At 46.6% G+C, this 20,831-nt stretch overlaps 1 protein-coding gene across 1 annotated transcript in view; it reads left to right on the top strand.

The window, feature by feature from the left end:
• LOC138663216 (zinc finger protein 182-like) overlaps nucleotides 1-20,831 on the top strand; it is a 66,002-nt gene that overhangs the window by 42,837 nt on the left and 2,334 nt on the right. Inside the window, exons 2-6 of the mRNA XM_069749378.1 lie at nucleotides 8,849-8,998; nucleotides 9,130-9,309; nucleotides 9,392-9,515; nucleotides 9,599-9,696; nucleotides 9,932-10,022. Of these exons, the coding sequence (XP_069605479.1) occupies nucleotides 8,849-8,998; nucleotides 9,130-9,309; nucleotides 9,392-9,515; nucleotides 9,599-9,696; nucleotides 9,932-10,022 (643 nt within the window). The remainder of the gene's footprint in view (nucleotides 1-8,848; nucleotides 8,999-9,129; nucleotides 9,310-9,391; nucleotides 9,516-9,598; nucleotides 9,697-9,931; nucleotides 10,023-20,831) is intronic.

Genomic DNA, 20,831 nt, shown 5'->3' with positions numbered 1-20,831 from the left:
AGGAGAAGGAGAGTAGCAGAGTGTAGGCCGAAGCCTGCACTGGTGGCAGTTTTAGGTCTGTTGTGTCTGCGTGGCGTTTGCAGGACACATTGCCGGCTACACAGCAGGGGAACAGCTGGCGTTGCTGAACCCCACTGACACAATGGCAGGTGTTTTTCTCTGTGCAGCCAACACTTCCAGGCACCAACTGGCGGTGTTAGAGCCCAAGGTCATCAGGAGGAGCAGAGTGTAGGCCAAAGCCTAATTGAACCAATTTCAAAGGTAACCTTTAACCCCCCCCCCTCAGGTGTTACAAACTAGAAGAGCCACACCTTGTGCAGCAGTAATGCACTTCTGAGCCTCAACTGGCGGTGTTCGAGCCCAGGAATTGCAGTTCAGGTGGTAGAAAGATGAACACATCAGGAGACCTGGATGACACCCAATTAATCAGGCAGAGGAGTGGCAAATTCCTGCGAGATCCAGGCCTGGTTCATTTTCAGAAAAGTAAGCCGGTCAACGTTATCGGAGGATAGTCGCATGCGACGGTCTGTTAGTACACCACCTGCGGCACTAAAGACACGTTCCGATAAGACACTCGCCGCAGGGCAAACCAGCACCTCCAATGCATACTGGCTTAGCTCTGGCCATGTATCCAGCTTAGAGACCCAAAACTTGAAAGGGGAAGAGCCGTCTGGGAGTACAGTAAGAGGGCAAGACATGTAGTCTGTCACCATCTGACGGAACCGTTGCCTCCTGCTGACTGGAGCTGCCGGTGATGGTGTAGACATTTGGGGCGGGCACACAAAACTGTGCCACAGTTTGGCCATACTGGTCTTGCCTTGGGCAGAGGCACTGCTTCTGCTCCCTCTTTGTGCAGAGCCTCCTCCACTGCCTTGACGCACTGAGCTGCTTTGTAAAGCACTAGCAGCACTCCTCTCAGTTGGACTGGAGAAGATGATGGAATTCACCAGTGTGTCTTGGTACTCCCGCATTTTACGCTCCCGGGTCAACACTGGGATGAGGTTTTGGACGTTGTCCCCGTAGCGAGGATCGAGGAGGGTGTACACCCAACAATCAGACATTTTGAGAATGTGGTCGATGCGGCGGTCGTCTCTCAGGCACTGCAGCATGAAATCAACCATGTGCTGCAGACTGCCACCTGGCCCAGAAACGCTGTCCCCTGCTTGAGACATGATCTCTGCCCGCTCTTCATCACCCCACCCTCGCTGTACACACTGACTACTGGACAATTGTGTAACTCCCTCCTCTGGACGGAGGTCTACCTCCTCCATTGACTCCTCCTCATCCTCCTCACAAAGTGTCCCCTGCCTAGGCCTTTGTGAGGAACCACGTGGCGCTGACTGTCCAGAAGCTGATGGAAATGGTGACTCCTCATCCTCCACCTCTTCCACAACATCATCCCTTAGCGCTTGCAGTGTTTGTTGAAGCAGGCAGATAAGGGGGACAGTCATGCTGACTAGTGCATCATCTGCACTTGCCATCAGCGTGGAATAATCAAAGGGACGCAAAACCTGGCAGACGTCCTTCATAGTGGCCCACTCTGTGGTTATGAAGTCTGAACGGCGCGGAGTGCGACTTCTTTGCGCCTGATGCAGCTGGTACTCCATTACTGCTTGCTGCTGCTCACACAACCGCTCCAACATATGTAACGTGGAATTACACCTTGTAGGTAGGTCACATATGATGCGATGTTCCGGAAGGCGGAATCGGCGCTGCAGAGCAGCAATGCGCGATCTTGCCATGCTGGAACGCCGCAAGTGAGCACACTCTAGGCGGGCCTTGTGCAGCAGTGCATCAAGATCCGGATAGTCCCTCAGAAAACTCTGCACAACCAAATTGAGCACATGTGCCAGACATGGGATGTGAGTGAGGTTGCCAAGGGCCAAAGCTGCCACCAGATTTCGGCCATTGTCACACACTACCATGCCTGGCTGGAGATTCGCTGGCACAAACCACACATCGCTCTCCTGCTTGATGGCATTCCAGAGCTCCTGCGCTGTGTGGCTTCGATTCCCCAAAGAAACTAATTTCAAGACGGCCTGTTGACGTTTGGCCACGGCTGTGCTCATGTCGGTCGTAACAGGTAAACGTTCACGGGTCCATGTGGAGATGGACTGTGACGGCTCCTGCAGCGATGATTCTGAGGAACCTGTGTATGAGGAGGAGTCAATGCGTACAGACTGGATTCCTGCAATCCTTGGAGTGGGCAGGACACGTCCTGCGCCACTCGCACGATCTGTACCCGGCTCAACAACATTAACCCAATGGGCAGTGAGGGAAAGGTATCGCCCTTGTCCATGTTGACTGGTCCACGCATCGGTGGTGAGGTGGACCTTGCTACTGACGGCGTTCAGTAGCGTGTGTTTTATGTGTCCCTCCACATGCTTGTGCAGGGCAGGGACGGCTTGCCTGCTGAAATAAAAGCGGCTGGGCACCTTGTACTGTGGGACTGCCAATGCCATCAAGTCACGGAAGCTGTCAGTCTCCACCAGCCTGCATTCAGAGCCTGTGCTCAGGGGTGGTTTGCCGAGAATGGACACCTTTTCTCTCATGCCTGTACTACCGATGGCTGTAGACTAGGCTGGGAGTGTGAGGATGACTGGGAACGTGGTGCTGTGGGTGGAATTACACTAGGTCTCTGGACAACAGTGCCAGAGGTTCTTCCATGGCGATCCTGGGAGGAAGCCGAACCAGCTGTGTGTGAGCTGGAGGAAGAGGCAACACGAGCTGAAGAGGTGGTAGCTGCCGCTGTTGGTTGGCCTAGGTCTTCAGTGTGTTTTTGTAACTCCACCGCGTGCCTGGTCAGCACATGTTTCCACATATTTGTGGTATGTGGTATTGAGGTTGCTGACACTTTTCCCTCTTTTGACTTTCTGATGACACAGCTTGCATTTGACAAAGCAAATGTCATCTGCAACTGTGTCAAAAAAGGACCAGGCACTGCAAGTCTTGGGAGCGCCCTTTTTGGCTTTTGGAAGAGACAAGCTCCTAACGGGTGCCAAAGTAGAGGCTACAGGCTCCGCAGTCTTCCCCCTCCCTCTCTGGCCCGTACGAGGAATCTCTTCCTCAGAGCTGCTCCCACCACCTTCCTGTACCTCACGCCATGATGGGTCAAGGACCTCATCATCTCCACTACCCTCTGCCACCAACTGCTCCTCATGGGTAGTCTCTGCAGCACAGTACGCACCAGAAAGCGGCACCTGAGTTTCATCATCAGATGCGTACTGCGCTGTGGTGACCGGAGGCACTGGCCCACCCGCCTCTTCAGAGTCAGAGAGACAAAGCTGTTGGGCATCACTGCACACTGCCTCTTCTTCCATTTCTCCAATGCTGCTTGGCTGGCCCCCTGTTTCCAAGCCAAGAGATTTAGAGAACAGAAGTAGAGATGGCTCCTGTCCTGGGCTCTCTGACTGCCTGGCCAATTTGGCAGGTGGTGAAGAGACAGATGGCTGGTCTCCAGTGCTCTGTGCCTGAGATGATGTGGCACTAATTGAAGTCGATGCGTTAGCTGCCATCCATCCGACAACGGCTTCAATTTGATCTTCACGCAGCAGCGGTGTACGGCGCTCTCCTACAAAGCTGCGCATGAAGGACTGTTCCCTGCTGAAACTGGGTGATGATGAGTCACCGGTGCCCGCAGCAGGCACAGAATCACCACGTCCTCTCCCTGCTCCGTGCCCACACCCACGTGCCTTACTCCCTGCCCTCTTCATCTTGGTTGACAGATAAAGATAAGCAGAAAAGTACTAAGGCCTTAGTGTGCTTATTCCTGAACAGCTCCTCCTAACAGGTATAAGAAACACTAATTTTCTAAAGTGTGGACTAGACTTTATTATTAGTTAATGTGGCCTACACAACTGTTAAGTGGTGTGTTTGGTGAACTTTACTTTTATTTTTTTGGAGCAGATCGGACTACAGAGCGAGTTTCACTCACACGGAGACCGTGCAGACAGCCGTAAACGGCGCTGCAAGGCCCAAAAACCCTCCTATGTTATCCTATGTAGTGTTTTTCCACAATTTTGCTGGAGACGGGTGGAAAGCCACTAATAGGAAATTTTTGAAAAAATGTGCAGCAGGCTGCACTATTAGCCAAAAAGGACAATTTATTTTACGGTATAAGGCAGTGACGCACCCTGAGCTGAATACAACCGGCTGTGGCTGCACACAGACTACAGGGCGAGCTGCACTCACATGGAGACCGTGCAGACAGCCGTAAACGGCGCTGCAAGGCCCAAAAAACCTCTATGTTATCCTATGTAGTGTTTTTCCACAATTTAGCTGGAGACGGGCGGAAAGTCACTAATAGGAAATTTTTGACAAAATGTGTAGCAGGCTGCATTATTAGCAAAAAAGGACAATTTATTTTACGGTATGAGGCAGTGACGCACCCTGATCTGAATACAACCGGCTGTGGCTGCACACAGACTACAGGGCGAGCTGCACTCACACGGAGACGGTGCAGACAGCCGTAAACGGCGCTGCAAGGCCCAAAAACCCTCCTCTAGGTTATCCTAGGTAGTGTTTTTCCACAATTTTGCTGGAGATGGGTGGAAAGCCACTAATAGGAAATTTTTGAAAAAATGTGCAGCAGGCTGCACTATTAGCAAAAAAGGACAATTTATTTTACGGTATGAGGCAGTGACGCACCCTGAGCTGAATACAACCGGCTGTGGCTGCACACAGACTACAGGGCGAGCTGCACTCACACGGAGACCGTGCAGACAGCCGTAAACGGCGCTGCAAGGCCCAAAAACCCTCCTCTAGGTTATCCTATGTAGTTTTTTTCCACAATTTTGCTGGAGACGGGTGGAAAGCCACTAATAGGAATTTTTTGAAAAAATGTGCAGCAGGCTGCACTATTAGCAAAAAAGGACAATTTATTTTACGGTATGAGGCAGTGACGCACCCTGAGCTGAACACAACCGGCTGTGGCTGCACACAGACTACAGGGCGAGCTGCACTCACACGGAGAACGTGCAGACAGCCGTAAACGGTACTGAAAGGCCCAAAAAACCTCCTCTATGTTATCCTATGTAGTGTTTTTCCACAATTTAGCTGGAGACGGGTGGAAAGCCACTAATAGGAAATTTTTGAAAAAATGTGCAGCAGGCTGCACTATTAGCAAAAAAGGACAATTTATTTTACGGTATGAGGCAGTGACGCACCCTGAGCTGAATACAACCGGCTGTGGCTGCACACAGACTACAGGGCGAGCTGCACTCACACGGAGACCGTGCAGACAGCCGTAAACGGCGCTGCAAGGCCCAAAAACCCTCCTCTAGGTTATCCTATGTAGTGTTTTTCCACAATTTAGCTGGATACGGTTGGAAAGCCACTAATAGGAAATTTTTGAAAAATGTGCAGCAGGCTGCACTATTAGCAAAAAAGGACAATGGATAGAACAGTATGAGGCAGTGTGAACCTCCCTGAGCTGAATACAACCGGCTATGGCTGCACACAGACTACAGAGTGAGCTGCACACACACACACACACACAGAGACCTTGCAGAACGCTGTTAAAACAGCGCTGCAAGGCAAAAGCAAGGTGAACACACAGCGGTTGCTAAATTAGCCTGGGAAAAGCGTAATGAAGCAATTCGCTATCTCAACTGGCCCTCAGTCAGAACACAGCGTCCTGTCCCTAACTGAATTCACAGCAGAGTGAGCGCAAAATGGCGGCAGCGTTTTTTATAGTGCATCATGACATCATTTCAGCAGCCAATCACAGCCTTGCCAGTAGTTACATGCCCACCATGCTAAACAGGATTTGCCCACACTTCCAATCATTCCTCATTGGCTGCTGCGTGCAGTTTGAATTCTGGGAACTTCCGATTCCGGTATCCGATTTGCGGTAAGTATTGGAAATCAGTATCGGAATTCCGATACCGCAAATATCGGACGATACCCGATACTTGCGGTATCGGAATGCTCAACACTACTCGGGACCAGAGTGTGCGGCTGTATGTACTTCTATGCAGCTGAACGCTCTGGTCCCGAGTGCCGGCGGCAGTGCCGGGTATTGAGAAGAGACTCGTGTGAGTTTCTCGCATGTGTGATCCCGGCCTAACTCTTTATTAACATTTTATTATGTTTATTACTAAACAGCGGGCTTGGTATTTATCTATCATATCTATTATCTATCTAACATATCTATCTACTATCTATCCATCATATCTATCATATCTATTTATCTATCATATCTATCTATTATCTACCGATATATCTATCTATCTATAAATATATCTATCTATAGATAGATCTATCTATCTAGCTATTTATAGATATATCTATCTATATACGGTATATCTATCATATCTATCTACAGTATCTCATATATATCCATCTATTGTATCTATCTATCTATCTATCTAGCTCTATCTAATCTATCTATAGATCTAATCTATTTATCTATTATATATCTATCTGTGTGTCTAAACATTATTCTTCAATGGAGTATGTAAATGAAGAGGTTGGACAAGAAATGACATCACAATTCTTTTTTTTTTGTATATCATTATTTAGCTTACAATACACACAAATCCGCATTAAAAAACGCATGAAAAAACGCAGGTGGCCTGCCAGTGACCTCAGGTGCAGATTTTACCTGTGTCAAATCCTGATGCAATCCTGACCGTGGAAACATACTCTAAAGGTACCGTCACACTAAGCGACGCTGCAGCGATACCGACAACGATGTTGATCGCTGCAGCGTCGCTGTTTGGTCGCTGGAGAGCTGTCACACAGACAGCTCTCCAGCGACCAACGATCCCAAAGTCCCCTGGTAACCAGGGTAAACATCGGGTTACTAAGCGCAGGGCCGCGCTTAGTAACCCGATGTTTACCCTGGTTACCAGCGTTAACGTAAAAAAAACAAACACTACATACTTACCTTCCGTGTCTGTCCTCCGGCGCTCTGCTTTCCTCTGCACTGTCAGCGACGGTCAGCCGGAAAGCAGAGCGGTGACGTCACCGCTGTGCTTTCCGGCTGGCCGGCGCTCACAGCCAGTGCAGAGAAGCACAGCGCCGGGGACAGACACGGAAGGTAAGTATGTAGTGTTTGTTTTTTTTACGTTAACGCTGGTAACCAGGGTAAACATCGGGTTACTAAGCGCGGCCCTGCGCTTAGTAACCCGATGTTTACCCTGGTTACCAGTGAAGACATCGCTGGATCGGCGTCACACACGCCGATTCAGCGATGTCTGCAGGGAGTCCAGCGACGAAATAAAGTTCTGGACTTTCTGCAGCGACCAACGATCTCCCAGCAGGGGCCTGATAGTTGGTCGCTGTCACACATAACGATTTCCTTAACAATATCGTTGCTACGTCACAAAAAGCAACGATATCGTTAACGATATCGTTATGTGTGGCGGTACCTTAAAGGTACCTTCACACTTAGCGACGCTGCAGTGATACCGACAACGATGTTGATCGCTGCAGCGTCGCTGTTGGTCGCTGGAGAGCTGTCACACAGACAGCTCTCCAGCGACCAACGATGCCGGTAACCAGGGTAAACATCGGGTTACTGAGGGCAGGGCCGCGCTTAGTAACCCGATGTTTACCCTGGTTACCATCGTAAAAGTAAAAAAAACAAACACTGCATACTTACCTTCCGTGTCTGTCCCCGGCGCAGCGGCCGGAAAGCAGAGCGGTGACGTCACCGCTCTGCTTTCCAGCTGGCCGGCGCTGACACAGGATGCAGGAGGAGTGCAGAGAAGCAGAGCGCCGGGGACAGACAGCAGAAGGTAAGTATGTAGTGTTTATTTTTTTACTTTTACGATGGTAACCAGGGTAAACATCGGGTTACTAAGCGCGGCCCTGCGCTTAGTAACCCGATGTTTACCCTGGTTACCAGTGCAGACATCGCTGAATCGGCGTCACACACGCTGATTCAGCGATGTCTGCAGGGAGTCCAGCGACGAAATAAAGTGCTGGACCTTCTGCAGTGACCAACGACATCACAGCAGGATCCTGATCGCTGCTGCGTGTCAAACTGAACGATATCGCTAGCCAGGACGCTGCAACGTCACGGATCGCTAGCGATATCGTTCAGTGTGATGGTACCTTAGGAATCACAATGTTTTTTTTTTTCGTTTTCCGCTGATAGATACAAACGACGCAACTATGAAAGATGGAAACCAAAAAAACATGTATTACTCTTATAGTATGGGGCTCCTTTATTGGCTCCTACACAGCATAATATTCACACAGTATTGTTTTTTTTTTCTGGTGTTTTTCATGTAATATATGGAAACGTACAGGAAAATGCTAAAAAAAAAATCCAGAAAAAAAAACACTGTACATTGAGAGATTATCATCAAATAACTCTTGTCTTGGTTCTTACAAACCATATTTTCTAAAAGCCTCAAACTTCTGTGTGTGAATCAGACCTGAGATCTAACGTGATAGAAGATTACAGTGCGGGGAAGACGGGAAACCTTCATATAGAGGCCGGTGGTGATGGAGTCAGTGACGGACTCTGGACAAATCTGTTTCTAGAGCCGTAGTAGAAGATGAAGATGTCGTCCTCATCATGAAGTAGTTATTTCTCCTGTCACGTGTAATGAATATCTCCTGCAGTATTGCTAATGCCGATTCCAGTGTCGGTAAATGAGACGAGAATTAGCGTTATGGAAGATGAGTCTATGAGGAACGTATTCAGCTGCCGACTCCGAGGAACAAACTGCTTGTTGTCTGTGGCCTAAAATATATAGGTTTTATTAGTAGATGTAAAGAAGAAAACTAAATACTGTAAAATAATAAATCTCATATGTTTCCCCTTATTATCTCCAGTAATTGTATTATTACACAGGATTTGTATGATGTTACATCGGCTCATCTTCTCATTCAGGTCTCTACAATATCGGATCCTCTCATTGAAGATCTTCTGTATAAGAGAATTTTCCTGATTTACTCATCAAGGATGGATATGGACAGAGAAAAGATGGCGGAGAGGATATTACATCTCACCCTAGAGATTCTCTTCCAGCTTACTGGAGAGGTGAGATATTCTGATGACGTCACATTACATCATTCTTATCTATGGACAAAAAACAGATGGACAAAACTGGAGAGGTGAGGACTCTGGAAATGTCTGTAGTGAGGTTTATTAATGTGTCTCTCCATAACCAGGATTACACAGTAGTGAAGAAGACCTCTAGTGATCGCTGTCAGGACCCTGTGTCTGAGGGATGGGGAAGACCCCTGAGCCCAATCACGGGGTTTCCACCTCACTCCATAATACACAAAGACATCAATGACCAGAAGATCTTAGAACTCACCTACAAGATGATTGAGCTGCTGACTGGAGAGGTGACACTGCTGGGAATGCTGGGACATTATACAGTAACGCTATGAAGGGATCGGGGGATGACGGTATCATTGTATGTGTCAGGTTCCTGTAAGGAGTCAGGATGTCGCTGTCTATTTATCCATGGAGGAGTGGGAGTATATAGAAGGACACAAAGCTCTGTACAAGGACATCATGATGGAGGTTCCCCAGCCCCTCACATCACCAGGTAATAGACAGGACTAAACACATACGGCCTATAATTATCTGTATGTAAAGAATGAAGTCAGTCCCTGTATGTGTTTCCTCTAGATCTGTCCAGTAAGATGACAACACCAGAGAGATGTCCCCGTCCTCTTCTTCCACAGGACTGTAACCAAGAAGATCCCAATGTTCCTCAGGATCATCAGGTAGATGGAGAGAAGGTGTCATGAGATCTCCCATATGTTGTGTAGATAGTTGTGAAGGTCTTGTGCTTAGTCTTGTTTTATCGACCAATATTATTTGCTTAGTCTTGTTTTATCCACCAATATTATATATATATTTTTTTACTTGTGTAATGAGAACAATGGAGATGGCAGGATTAGAGATGATGATAGCTGTGAATTCTCAATCTGTCTGTGACTTTTACAATATTTATTTTAGGGTGAAGATCTGACCCATATTAATACTACAGAGATCTATATGAGAGGTGATGAACGGTGTAAAGAGAAGATTACTTCTTATAACTGGCCAGGTGAGTAGTAACCACTAAATATAGAGAAGTCACAGATTCTTCTCAGTCACCGGCTGTGGCTGCTTTATCGTTGGTGTTGTCCGGCCGTATCACAATCGTGTGATCACCATTTTGCCTCTAGACCACAATATGTTCCTCCGCCCAAAACGGTTCAAATGACGTTGGTCATTGAAAGCCCTTTTCTGTAGAAGTTACAACCTGGAGGCTCCACCTACCCCCTGGGATTAGAAGACGCTGACCGTTAACGTGCTGACAAGTTAGAAAATCACTTGAAGAAAAAAATTAAAATGGCCTCTAAGAGAAAGTGTATGGTAATGATGCTGTTGGCTTCCTAGAACCCTGAGATCTTATTAGATGAATCTACCTCCTCTCCCTCCTGTGCTGCTGAATGTGCTCATATGGCCCCTACAAGACCAGGTCCAGTCTTTCTGGCCAAACTTCGCTTTTGTGATCGGTAACATTAAATGTGCAGTGAGGCCAAGTGTGACTTTCTGTACAATAACAACAGAGTTTCCCTTTATCCTGACTTTTTAATTTAAAATTGGCTAACTTCAGAAATGGTCATGAGAAACTACATAAAAACATTACACCTGTGCCATGATATATCTCTAAGCTGTGCGTAGCTGATGTCTGTAATATACATTTATTCTGTTTTCATGTCTCTCATTGTGTGATCCTGGCATCTCTTTGAGTGGTCAGTCTTACCCCTCCCTCACTTTATGACCTTTGCTTAACTCTCTACATCTGGTCTCCCATACCCAGCCACCCCCTCATTCACACCTGATTGCCCTTAACTGGGGATATATTCACATGCAGGAGTCTGCTATAGACTCAGTCTGCTGCAAATCATCTTTTAACTTCCATCTTTTCAATTACATCTTTTTAATTATGATTCTGAATTAGACTGAATTGGACTGGAATTGACTGGAAGGTAACAGAATACCAACCACTACAATGTTTCGGTTTCTTTTCTCTTTCACCGCCATACTACTTTCCTTCTTACAATCTCCTGCAATCCCTCCACCTAATAAGGAAATAGTCATTTCTTCCTCCATACTCCCCAGCCATCTCACCTTCCCCTCAGAACTGTTCCTCCACATACAATCCTTTTTATCCAGACACACACGGCCGCATCATGTCCTATCCTGCTCCCACCTTCTAATGATCTGTCTGTTACTCCTCATTGCTGGTGACATATCCCCAAATCCCGGCCCTCCCCAATTCATCCCCACACTCGTTTCTAACCCCCTGCCACGATCCTCCGCACGTTTTCCCAACCACGACAACCTCATACCCATTCATCCAGCCCCCACTCCCCTGCTCCCCCTACTTGGAGCACTATGGAACGCACGCTCCATCTGCAACAAACTGCCATTTATCCATGACCTCTTCATCACCAACAAACTCTCCTTCCTCGGCCTCACTGAAACCTGGCTCACCCCCTCTGACTCGGCCTCTCCAGCTGCGCTCTCCTATGGCGGATTCCACCTCTCTCACACCCCTCGCCCCAGCAACAAACGCGGTGGAGGAGTTGGCTTGCTCCTGTCCGACACCTGCTCCTTTACTCCAATCCCGCTACCACCCTCCGCTACTCTTCCCTCGTTTGAGGTGCACTCTGGCCGCATCTATTCCCCCTCCAACCTCCAGCTGGCTGTCATCTACCGCCCCCCAGAACTAGCCATCTCCACCTTTCTCGACCACTTCACCACCTGGCTACTTCATTTCCTCTCTGTTGACATCCCCACTATCATCATGGGTGATTTCAATGTCCCCATTGACACTTTCACCTCAGCTACCTCTAAACTTTTATCACTGACTGCCTCCTTTGGCCTCACTCAATGGTCCTCTGAGGCCACTCACAAAGATGGCCACACGCTGGACCTCATCTTCACCCGCCTCTGCTCCCTTACTAACCTCACTAACACACCCCTCCCCCTGTCTGACCACAACCTACTGACATTCTCGTCCCTCTCCTCTCCTAGTGTGCAACCCCCACTCCACAAACTCACTCACCCTCGCAGAAATCTCAAACATCTCAACTTACAATCACTCTCTGAGTCCCTTCTCCCTCTCACAGACATAGCTTCCCTTCATGACACAGATGCTGCTGCCACTTTTTATAACACCACAATAACAACAACACTCGATTCGGCCACCCCACTCATGCATAGTAAAACTCGTACAATTAACAGGCAGCCCTGGCTGACCAGCCTGACCAAAGAATTGAGACGGGCTTCCAGGATTGCTGAGCGGAGATGGAAGCGATCCCACTCTGCCGACCACTTCACTGCATACAAGCAGTCCCTCGCCAGCTTCAAGTCTGCGCTCACTGCCGCAAAACAAACTTACTTCTCATCCCTCATATCCTCCCTGTCCCACAACCCTAAACAGCTTTTCAACACTTTCAATTCTCTACTCCGTCCCCCCGCACCTCCTCCCTCCCCCCTCATTTCTGCTGATGACTTCGCCTCTTTCTTTAAACAGAAGATCGATACGATCAGAGAAAGCTTTGGCCCACAGCGCCCACTGCCCCTCTTAGCTGCTCAACCCTGCTCCTCCAAAACCAGCTTCTCCACCATGACAGAAGATCAGCTCTCCACCCTCCTGTCAAGATCACACCTCACCACCTGCACGCTTGACCCGCTCCCATCCCACCTCATCCCTAACCTTTCCACGGTCTTCATCCCAACCCTAACACACCTCTTCAACCTCTCACTCACAACAGGTGTCTTTCCCTCATCCTTCAAGCATGCCAAGATCACACCCATCCTCAAAAAGCCCTCCCTCGACCCATCCTCTGTGTCTAGCTATCGCCCAATATCTCTTCTCCCTTATGCCTCCAAATTGCTGGAGCAACACGTCCATCTTGAACTGTCCTCCCACTTCTCCTCCTGCTCCCTCTTTGATCGGTTACAATCAGGCTTCCGTTCCCATCACTCAACTGAAACTGCCCTAACTAAAGTCACCAATGACCTACTAACTGCCAGGAGCAAGCGACACTACTCTGTCCTCCTTCTCCTGGACTTGTCTTCTGCCTTTGACACTGTAGACCACTCCCTTTTGCTACAAATCCTCTCATCCCTTGGCATCACAGACTTGGCCCTTTCCTGGATCTCGTCATATCTGACAGACCGAACATTCAGTGTCTCCCTCCCCCACACCACCTCCTCACTTCGCCCCTTGTCAGTCGGTGTTCCTCAAGGCTCTGTTCTAGGACCCCTACTCTTCTCCATCTACACTTTCGGCCTGGGACAGCTCATAGAATCCCACGGTATGCAGTACCATCTCTACGCTGACGACACGCAGATCTACCTCTCCGGACCTGACCTCTCCTCCTTGCTTACCAAAATCCCGCACTGTCTGTCTGCCATTTCAGCCTTCTTTTCTGCTCGCTTTCTACAACTGAACATGGACAAAACAGAATTCATCATCTTTCCCCCATCTCACTCTACCCCTCCACCAGACCTATCCATCAATGTCAATGGCTGCTCACTTTCCCCAGTCCCACACGCCCGGTGCCTCGGGGTGATCCTCGACTCTGCCCTCTCTTTCAAGCCACATATCCAAGCCCTTGCCTCCTCCTGTCGTCTCAAACTCAAAAATATTTCCCGGATCCGTGCTTTCCTTGACCGCAACACTGCAAAAACGCTAGTGCATGCCCTTATCATCTCCCGCCTCGACTACTGCAACCTCCTACTCTCTGGACTCCCCTCTAGCACTCTGGCACCACTCCAATCCATCCTACACTCTGCTGCCCGACTAATCCACCTGTCCCCCCGCTATTCCCCAGCCTCTCCCCTGTGTCAAGCCCTTCACTGGCTTCCTATCGCCCAGAGACTCCAGTTCAAAACCCTCACACTGACATACAAAGCCATCCACAACCTGTCTCCGCCATACATCTGTGACATGGTCTCCCGGTACCTACCTACACGCGACCTCCGATCCTCCCAAGACCTCCTTCTCTACTCCCCTCTCATCTCTTCTTCCCATAACCGCATCCAAGACTTCTCCCGTGCTTCCCCCATACTCTGGAACTCTCTACCCCAACACATCAGACTTGCGCCTACCATAGAAACCTTCAAAAAGAACCTGAAGACTCATCTCTTCCGACAAGCCTACAGCCTGCAGTGATCCTCAACCTACTGAACAGCCGTACAGCCAGCTCTTCCCTCTCCTAGTGTATCCTCACCCACCCCCTGCAGACTGTGAGCCCTCGCGGGCAGGGTCCTCCCTCCTTATGTACTCGTGTGCCTTGTTATCTGCTCATGTTTAATGTATTTGTCTATATTTGCCCCGTATTCACATGTAAAGCGCCATGGAATAAATGGCGCTATAAAAATGTATAATAATAATAAAAATAATTCTCACCTGCAGGAGATGTGTTGGAATGACTCGAGCCCTGATTTCATGGATTGACTCCACGTCATAAATTTCATTACGTTTATAATCCTAAGGAATTCAGATTACTGCACAATCTCTCCTGAAATGGGGGAGCACTAATACTTTCTCTACTCTTCTGTTAGCACACATAGTAGCTCCAATGGTCCACCATAAATGAGTGCAAGTCCTGTTTAGTATTGGAGCTTGCCCCTCATGCATACATTGTTGTTAAGGATATAACATGTTTTTTTTGTTCTATGTCTGTTTATTTAGTTTTTTATATTATATGAGTCGTTCTGGAATTGGCCTGCCTCAGTTATGTGAGCCTGTAACTTCGTAGTAGTCTTTAAAAAAAGGTCGCCTTTGCGATGCCCGAGATCTAAATTTTATTTGCAATATTATAAAAAGTCCTCCTTGAATGTCTAATACTTTTTAAAGAAACTTATTTAATGGAAAATATTGCCCGAGATCTAAATTTACTTGCTATTCTGTGGTGTGACATGGCAAGAAGCATGGTCAGATAGCTAGGTCACAACCAGGAGGGCAGAGAAAATACAAAATTAGAAGATACAAGAGTAGTCAGTAAACAGGCCGGGATCACAACAGGAAACAAATACAGAAGTCGGGAGCTGAGCACAGATGACTGAAACAGAGGAGAACAAGGCTGTACCTGGCAACTTCCAGCAATACGGTTTGATTTTTAGTAGGGTGTGGGGTTTTCCAATTGGCTGAAGCAGGAATAATAATAATTTTATTTCTATAGCCCCAACATATTCCGCAGCACTTAACATTTTGTTCATGTAAAGCTGCATGAACCGGTTATCAGTCTAAGTATGTAACAGTACAGACGCAAAGGGCTATTAAATAAATAAAGAGTATGAGAACATGATACGAAGAACCTGGATATGGTAAAAATTTTGAAAGGGCAACACAGGGGATAGTTAGATTATTGTGTTGAGGCAGTAGGCCAGTCTGAAGAGATTCATTTGTAAGGCACGTTTAAAACTGTGGGTATTGGGGATTAATCGAATAAACCTGGGTAGCACTTTCCAAAAAATTGGCAAAACAAGTGAAAAGTCTTGGAGACGACGGTGGGAGGTTCTGATTATTGAGGATGTTAATCTCAGATCATTAGCAGAACAGAGGGCATGGGTAGAGTGGTAGACTGAGACGAGGGAGGAGATGTAGGGTGGTGCTGAGCCATGGAGTGCTTTGTGGGGAGAGTGATAAGTTTATACTGAATTCTGGAGAGGATGGGTAACCAGTGTAATGACTGGCACAAGGCAGTGGCATCGATGTAAGGGTTGGTGAGGAATATGATCCTGGCTGCTTCATTCAAGACAGATTGGAGAGGGGAGAGTTTGGTAAGAGGAAGACCGATTAGTAGAGACCATAGTCCAGATGAGAATGAATAAGAGAAATAGTAAGGCTGTGTGCACACGTTGCTGATTTTTCGCGTTTTTTTTTCGCGATAAAAACGCTATAAAACCGCAAAAAACTGCATACAATATGCATCCCATAATTTTGAATGAATTCTGAATGTTCTGTGCACATGATGCGTTTTTTCCACGAAAAAAAACGCATCCCGGGAAAAAACGCAGCATGTTCATTAATTTTGCGGTTTTTTTTGCGGATTTCCCACGATAAAATGCATTGGGAAATGTCCGGAAAAAAACGCATCAAAACCGCGGCAAAAACGCGCAAAAAATGCATGCAGATTTCTTGCAGAAAATTTCAGGTTTTTCTCAGGAATTTTCTGCAAGAAATCCTAGACGTGTGCACATAGCTTAAGAGTTTTGCAGCATTGAAAGTAAGAAAAGGTCGAATTCTAGAAATGTTTTTGAGGTGCAGAAACCAAGCGCAAGCCAGCGATCAGATGTGGGGGGTGAATGAAAGCTCTGAATCAAGTATGACCTCAAGGCAGTGGGCATATTGCTGGGGAGTAATGGTAGAACCACATATGGAGATGGCAATGTCAGGCAAAGGTAGGTTAGTGGAGGGAGGAAACACAAGGAGTTCAATTTTTGACAGGTTCAGTTTCAGATAGAGGGAGGACATTATGTTGGAGACAGCGGTAAAACAATCACTAGTGTTTTCTAAAAAGGCAGGGGTGATGTCAGGAGAGGAGGTGTAAATCTAGGAGTCATCAGCATACAGATGGTACTGGAAACCAATTCTACTGATTGTTTGTCCAAAAGGGGCAGTATTCAAATGAGGGGGGGCCAAGGACTGATCTTTGATGAACCCCAACAGTAAGGGGAAGATGAGAGGAGGAGGAACCAGCAAAAGATACAGTGAAGGATCAGTCAGAAAGATAGGAGAACCAGGAGAGAACGATGTCCTTGAGGCCAATGGAGCAGAGCATAGTGAGGTGGAGCCGATTATCCACCATGTGGAATGCTACAGAGAGATCCAGGAGAATTAGCATGGAGTAGGGACTATTAGATTTAGCTGTTAGTAAATCATTAGATACTTTAGTGAGGGCAGGTTCAGTAGAGTGTAAAGAGCGGGAACTGGATTGAAGAGAGTCAAAAAGAGAGTTATCTGAGATATAGCGGATAAGGCGGGAGTGGACCAGGCATTTGAGGAGTTTAGAGATGAAGGGAAGATTAGAGACAGGTCTATAGTTAGCAGCACAGTTTTGGTCCAGGGATGGTTTTTTAAGTAATGGATGTATGATGGCATGCTTAACCCCTTTCTGCCAGCTGACGGAATACTACGTCAGCTGGCAGATCCCCTGGTTGTTGATGGCCGATTGCTTTGAGCGCCACCCTGTGGTTGGCGTTCAAAGCCACCCTGCATTTCTGCTACATAGAGGTGATCTGTACTTCACCTCTATGTAGCAGAGCCGATCGAGTTATGCATGCTTCTAGCCTCCTATGGAGGCTATTGAAGCATGCCAAAAAATTTAAAAAAAAAGTGATTAAAAATATTTTAAAAATATATATATATAAAAGTTCAAATCACCCCCCTTTCGCCCCAATCAAAATAAATTTTAAAAATATCAAACATACACATAATTGGTATCGCCGCGTTCAGAATCGCCCGATCTATCAATAAAAACAAAGGATTAACCTGACCGCTAAATGGCTTAGCGAGAAAAATCAAAAAACCAAAATTACGTTTTTTTTGTCGCCGCGACATTGCATTAAAATGCAATAAAGGGCAATCAAAAGAACGTATCTACACCAAAATGGTATCATTAAAAACGCCAGCTCGGCACACAAAAAATAAGCTTTCACCTGACCCCAGATCACGAAAATTGGAGACGCTACGGGTATCGGAAAATCGCGCAATTTTTTTTTTTTTGTTAATCAAACTTTGGAATTTTTTTCACCACTTAAATAAAAAATAACCTAGACATGTTAGGTGTCTATGAACTCGTAATGACCTGGAGAATCATAATGGCAGATTAGTTTTAGCATTTGGTGAACCTAGCAAAAAAGCCAAACAAAAAACAAGTGTGAGATTGCACTTTTTTTTGCAATTTCATCACACTTGGAATTTTTTTTACCGTTTTCTGTTACATGGCATGGTAAAACTAATGGTATCGTTCAAAAGTACATCTCGTCTCGCAAAAAAAAAGCCCTCACATGGCCATATTGACGGAAAAATAAAAAACTTATGGCTCTGGGAAGGAGGGGAGCAAAAAACGAAAATGAAAAAGCGGAAAAAGCTCCGGGGGTGAAGGGGTTAAATGAGGAGGGAAAGATACCAAAAGAGAGAGCGAGAAGTTGAATATTTTTGTTAGGTGAGTGGTGACAGCTGCGGAAAGGGACTGGAGGAAATTTGATGTAATAGGGTTACTGGTGCAAGTAATAGGGCGAGAAGATGCAAGGAGCCTGATCACGTCTTCTGTGACTGGTTCAAAATCAGAGAGTGAGCTAGATGCAGTGGGGGAGGGAGGACAGTGCATGGTATGAGGGGATTGGGAGAAAATTTCCAGTCAGACTGGGTCAATTTTTTTTCTATGAATTAATTAGCCAGATCGTCAGCGCAGAGATCTGTGGTTGGGGCCTGCACTCTTGGGTTGAGTAGGAAGTGAAAAGAGTCAAGGAGACGTTTAGGGTTATTGGACAGGGAGGTGATGAGGGTGTTGAAATAGGTTTGTTTGGAGAGGTGAAGGGCAGTGTTGTATGTTTTAAGCATAAACTTATAATGGATAGATTGGATTTTCTCCACAGATGTACGGGCCACCTGGAGCACCGCTGTAGGAAACATTTTTGCAGCGCGTGCCAGGGTTGTTGCCATCTGTGCTGAGTTGTTCTATGTATAGGAGGTGCGGTTTCATCCAGGGCACTTCGCAGTGTTTCATTATAATGCTTCAGTTCAGAGTCAGGACATGGGGGAAGGAGATAGGGGCCAATGATGACTGCAAGTTCTTCATAAGATTTTGGCTGTTAATGGCCTGTATATTTCTATAAGTGTGGAAAGTGGGGGTGACCTGAGCAGGATAGCAGTTCTTAACCGAGAATGAAAGAAAGTTGTGGTCCCAGAGTGGAAGAGGGGAGTTTGGAAAATCATACACTGAGCAAAGCCGGGAGAAGAACAAGTCAAGGGAGTTTCCGTCTTCATGTGTAGGAGAGTTAGTAAGCTGCGAAAGGCCAAACTACGAGGTTAGAGGTAAAAGGTGAGTAGCAGATGGGGAGAGGGGAAAAGTAATGGGGATGTTAAAGTTTCCTATGATGAGGGTTGGGATGTCACAGGAGAGAAAATATGGAAGCCAGGTGCCAAAGTGATCCAGGAACTGATGGGAGGGATCCAGAGAATGATACACAACCGCTACTCACATGGAGAAGGGATGTATAGTCTGGGAACATGGACCTCAAAAGAAGGGAAGATAGGTGAGGGTACTTGAGGGATAACCTGAAAGGTACATTTGGGTGATAGGAGCAGACCAACGCCTCTACTTGCTCTGTTGTCCGATCTTGGGGTATGAGAAAAGTGTAGTCCACCATATGAAAGGGCAGCAGCAGCGGTGGTGTCTGACTGCTGGATCCAGGTCTCGGTAAGAGCCAGAAGGTTAAGAGAATCAGAAAGGAAGAAGTCATGGATGAAGGAGAGTTTTACACACTGAGCGAGAATTCCAAAGGGCACAATTAAGAGACCTAAGACACACAGGGAATGTTAATGAGATTTGAGGGGTTTCTGAATGTAGCAGTAGAGGTGTGTGACTTACTATAACATGAGGGGCCAGGGTTGGGAGAGATCTCCTGCGACTAGGAGGAGGATAGAAAGAGTGAGCAGATGGTTAAGAGACTTGTGAAAGCATCTCTTCTGTTGAATGGTGGGACTGAATGGATCTGTGCAGCTTAGCAATGTGAAAAGAGCGTGAATGCTATACATAGTAGAGGAGAGGACTGAGGGGCCGATGTGGATGAAGTGTAAAGAGTTAATGCATGCACGGTGGGTGGGTGTGAATGCAGCAACCAGAATATAAATGATACAAATGCATATGGTATTTGTTGCATTCCAAATGTACTGGGAACAGGTTTGTTTAAATGTCTTACCTGTCTCTTGCCCTTTCTAACTGCCATGTATAACTGCAAGATACTTTGAAAAATGTACTTTGAATAAATGTAGATAAATGCCACCCCTACATAAATGCATCCCCAAGCTGTGTCTGAATATAGAGGATGCTTGCTCTTAGATCTATCACTATTTTACCTTGTTAGCAATCAATCAACCAAGTTAAGACAGCAGGAGACAATAAATGAAGAGACAAATAAACAACTTTGCAGGCCTACATGGATCATAAACCTCTTTGACAAAGTTACATGACCTTACAGCATTAAGGGAAATGCAGAGTAAGAAGAAACTATATACCATTAGATATGCTTTCTGACATAGAGTAGAAATGACTGGAGACATGCAGGATCTATGCAGTAGTTGAATGAGCTATATACCTGTATGAAGAGAATAGGAAGCAGATTACTGCAGTTGGACACCACGCAATCCCATACTGCTAGACTGGATGGTACTACAGGTCCCAGGCAACCTAATCTTATTGGAAGAACAAAGCCTGTGCCATCCAGAGTTTCTGGTTGCTATCTCTCCTGCATCACCAGCGCTGCCTGCAGAATGAATAAGGTGGCACCTGGTGGCAGAAACGGACATTGCAGGAGCAGATCCAGTAAAAGATGTGACACATCATTTTCAGAAGTCCTAATATGACAAAATAGAAAACCATAGCAGTAGAAAACCCAATAAAGTGGCTCAGTTTTGGAAATAATAGCCCCAAGGGAATTAATCTTTAGGAGTAGTGACTATTTTTACACTTCACAGCCACTTTCTGGAAATTAGCACCGAGTGGATGTTGGAGAGTGAAAATGGCACATTTGCCATTTTATTACCCTACACATAGTGCCCAGATTGTGCTAAAGGAGACACACCGTAAATGAAGTGGGTTCTTCTCAATATTGTATTGCC

Source organism: Ranitomeya imitator, chromosome 2, assembly GCF_032444005.1.
Source record: "Ranitomeya imitator isolate aRanImi1 chromosome 2, aRanImi1.pri, whole genome shotgun sequence".
Taxonomy (NCBI): domain Eukaryota; kingdom Metazoa; phylum Chordata; class Amphibia; order Anura; family Dendrobatidae; genus Ranitomeya; species Ranitomeya imitator.
This window is presented reverse-complemented; position numbering and strand designations above follow the sequence as displayed.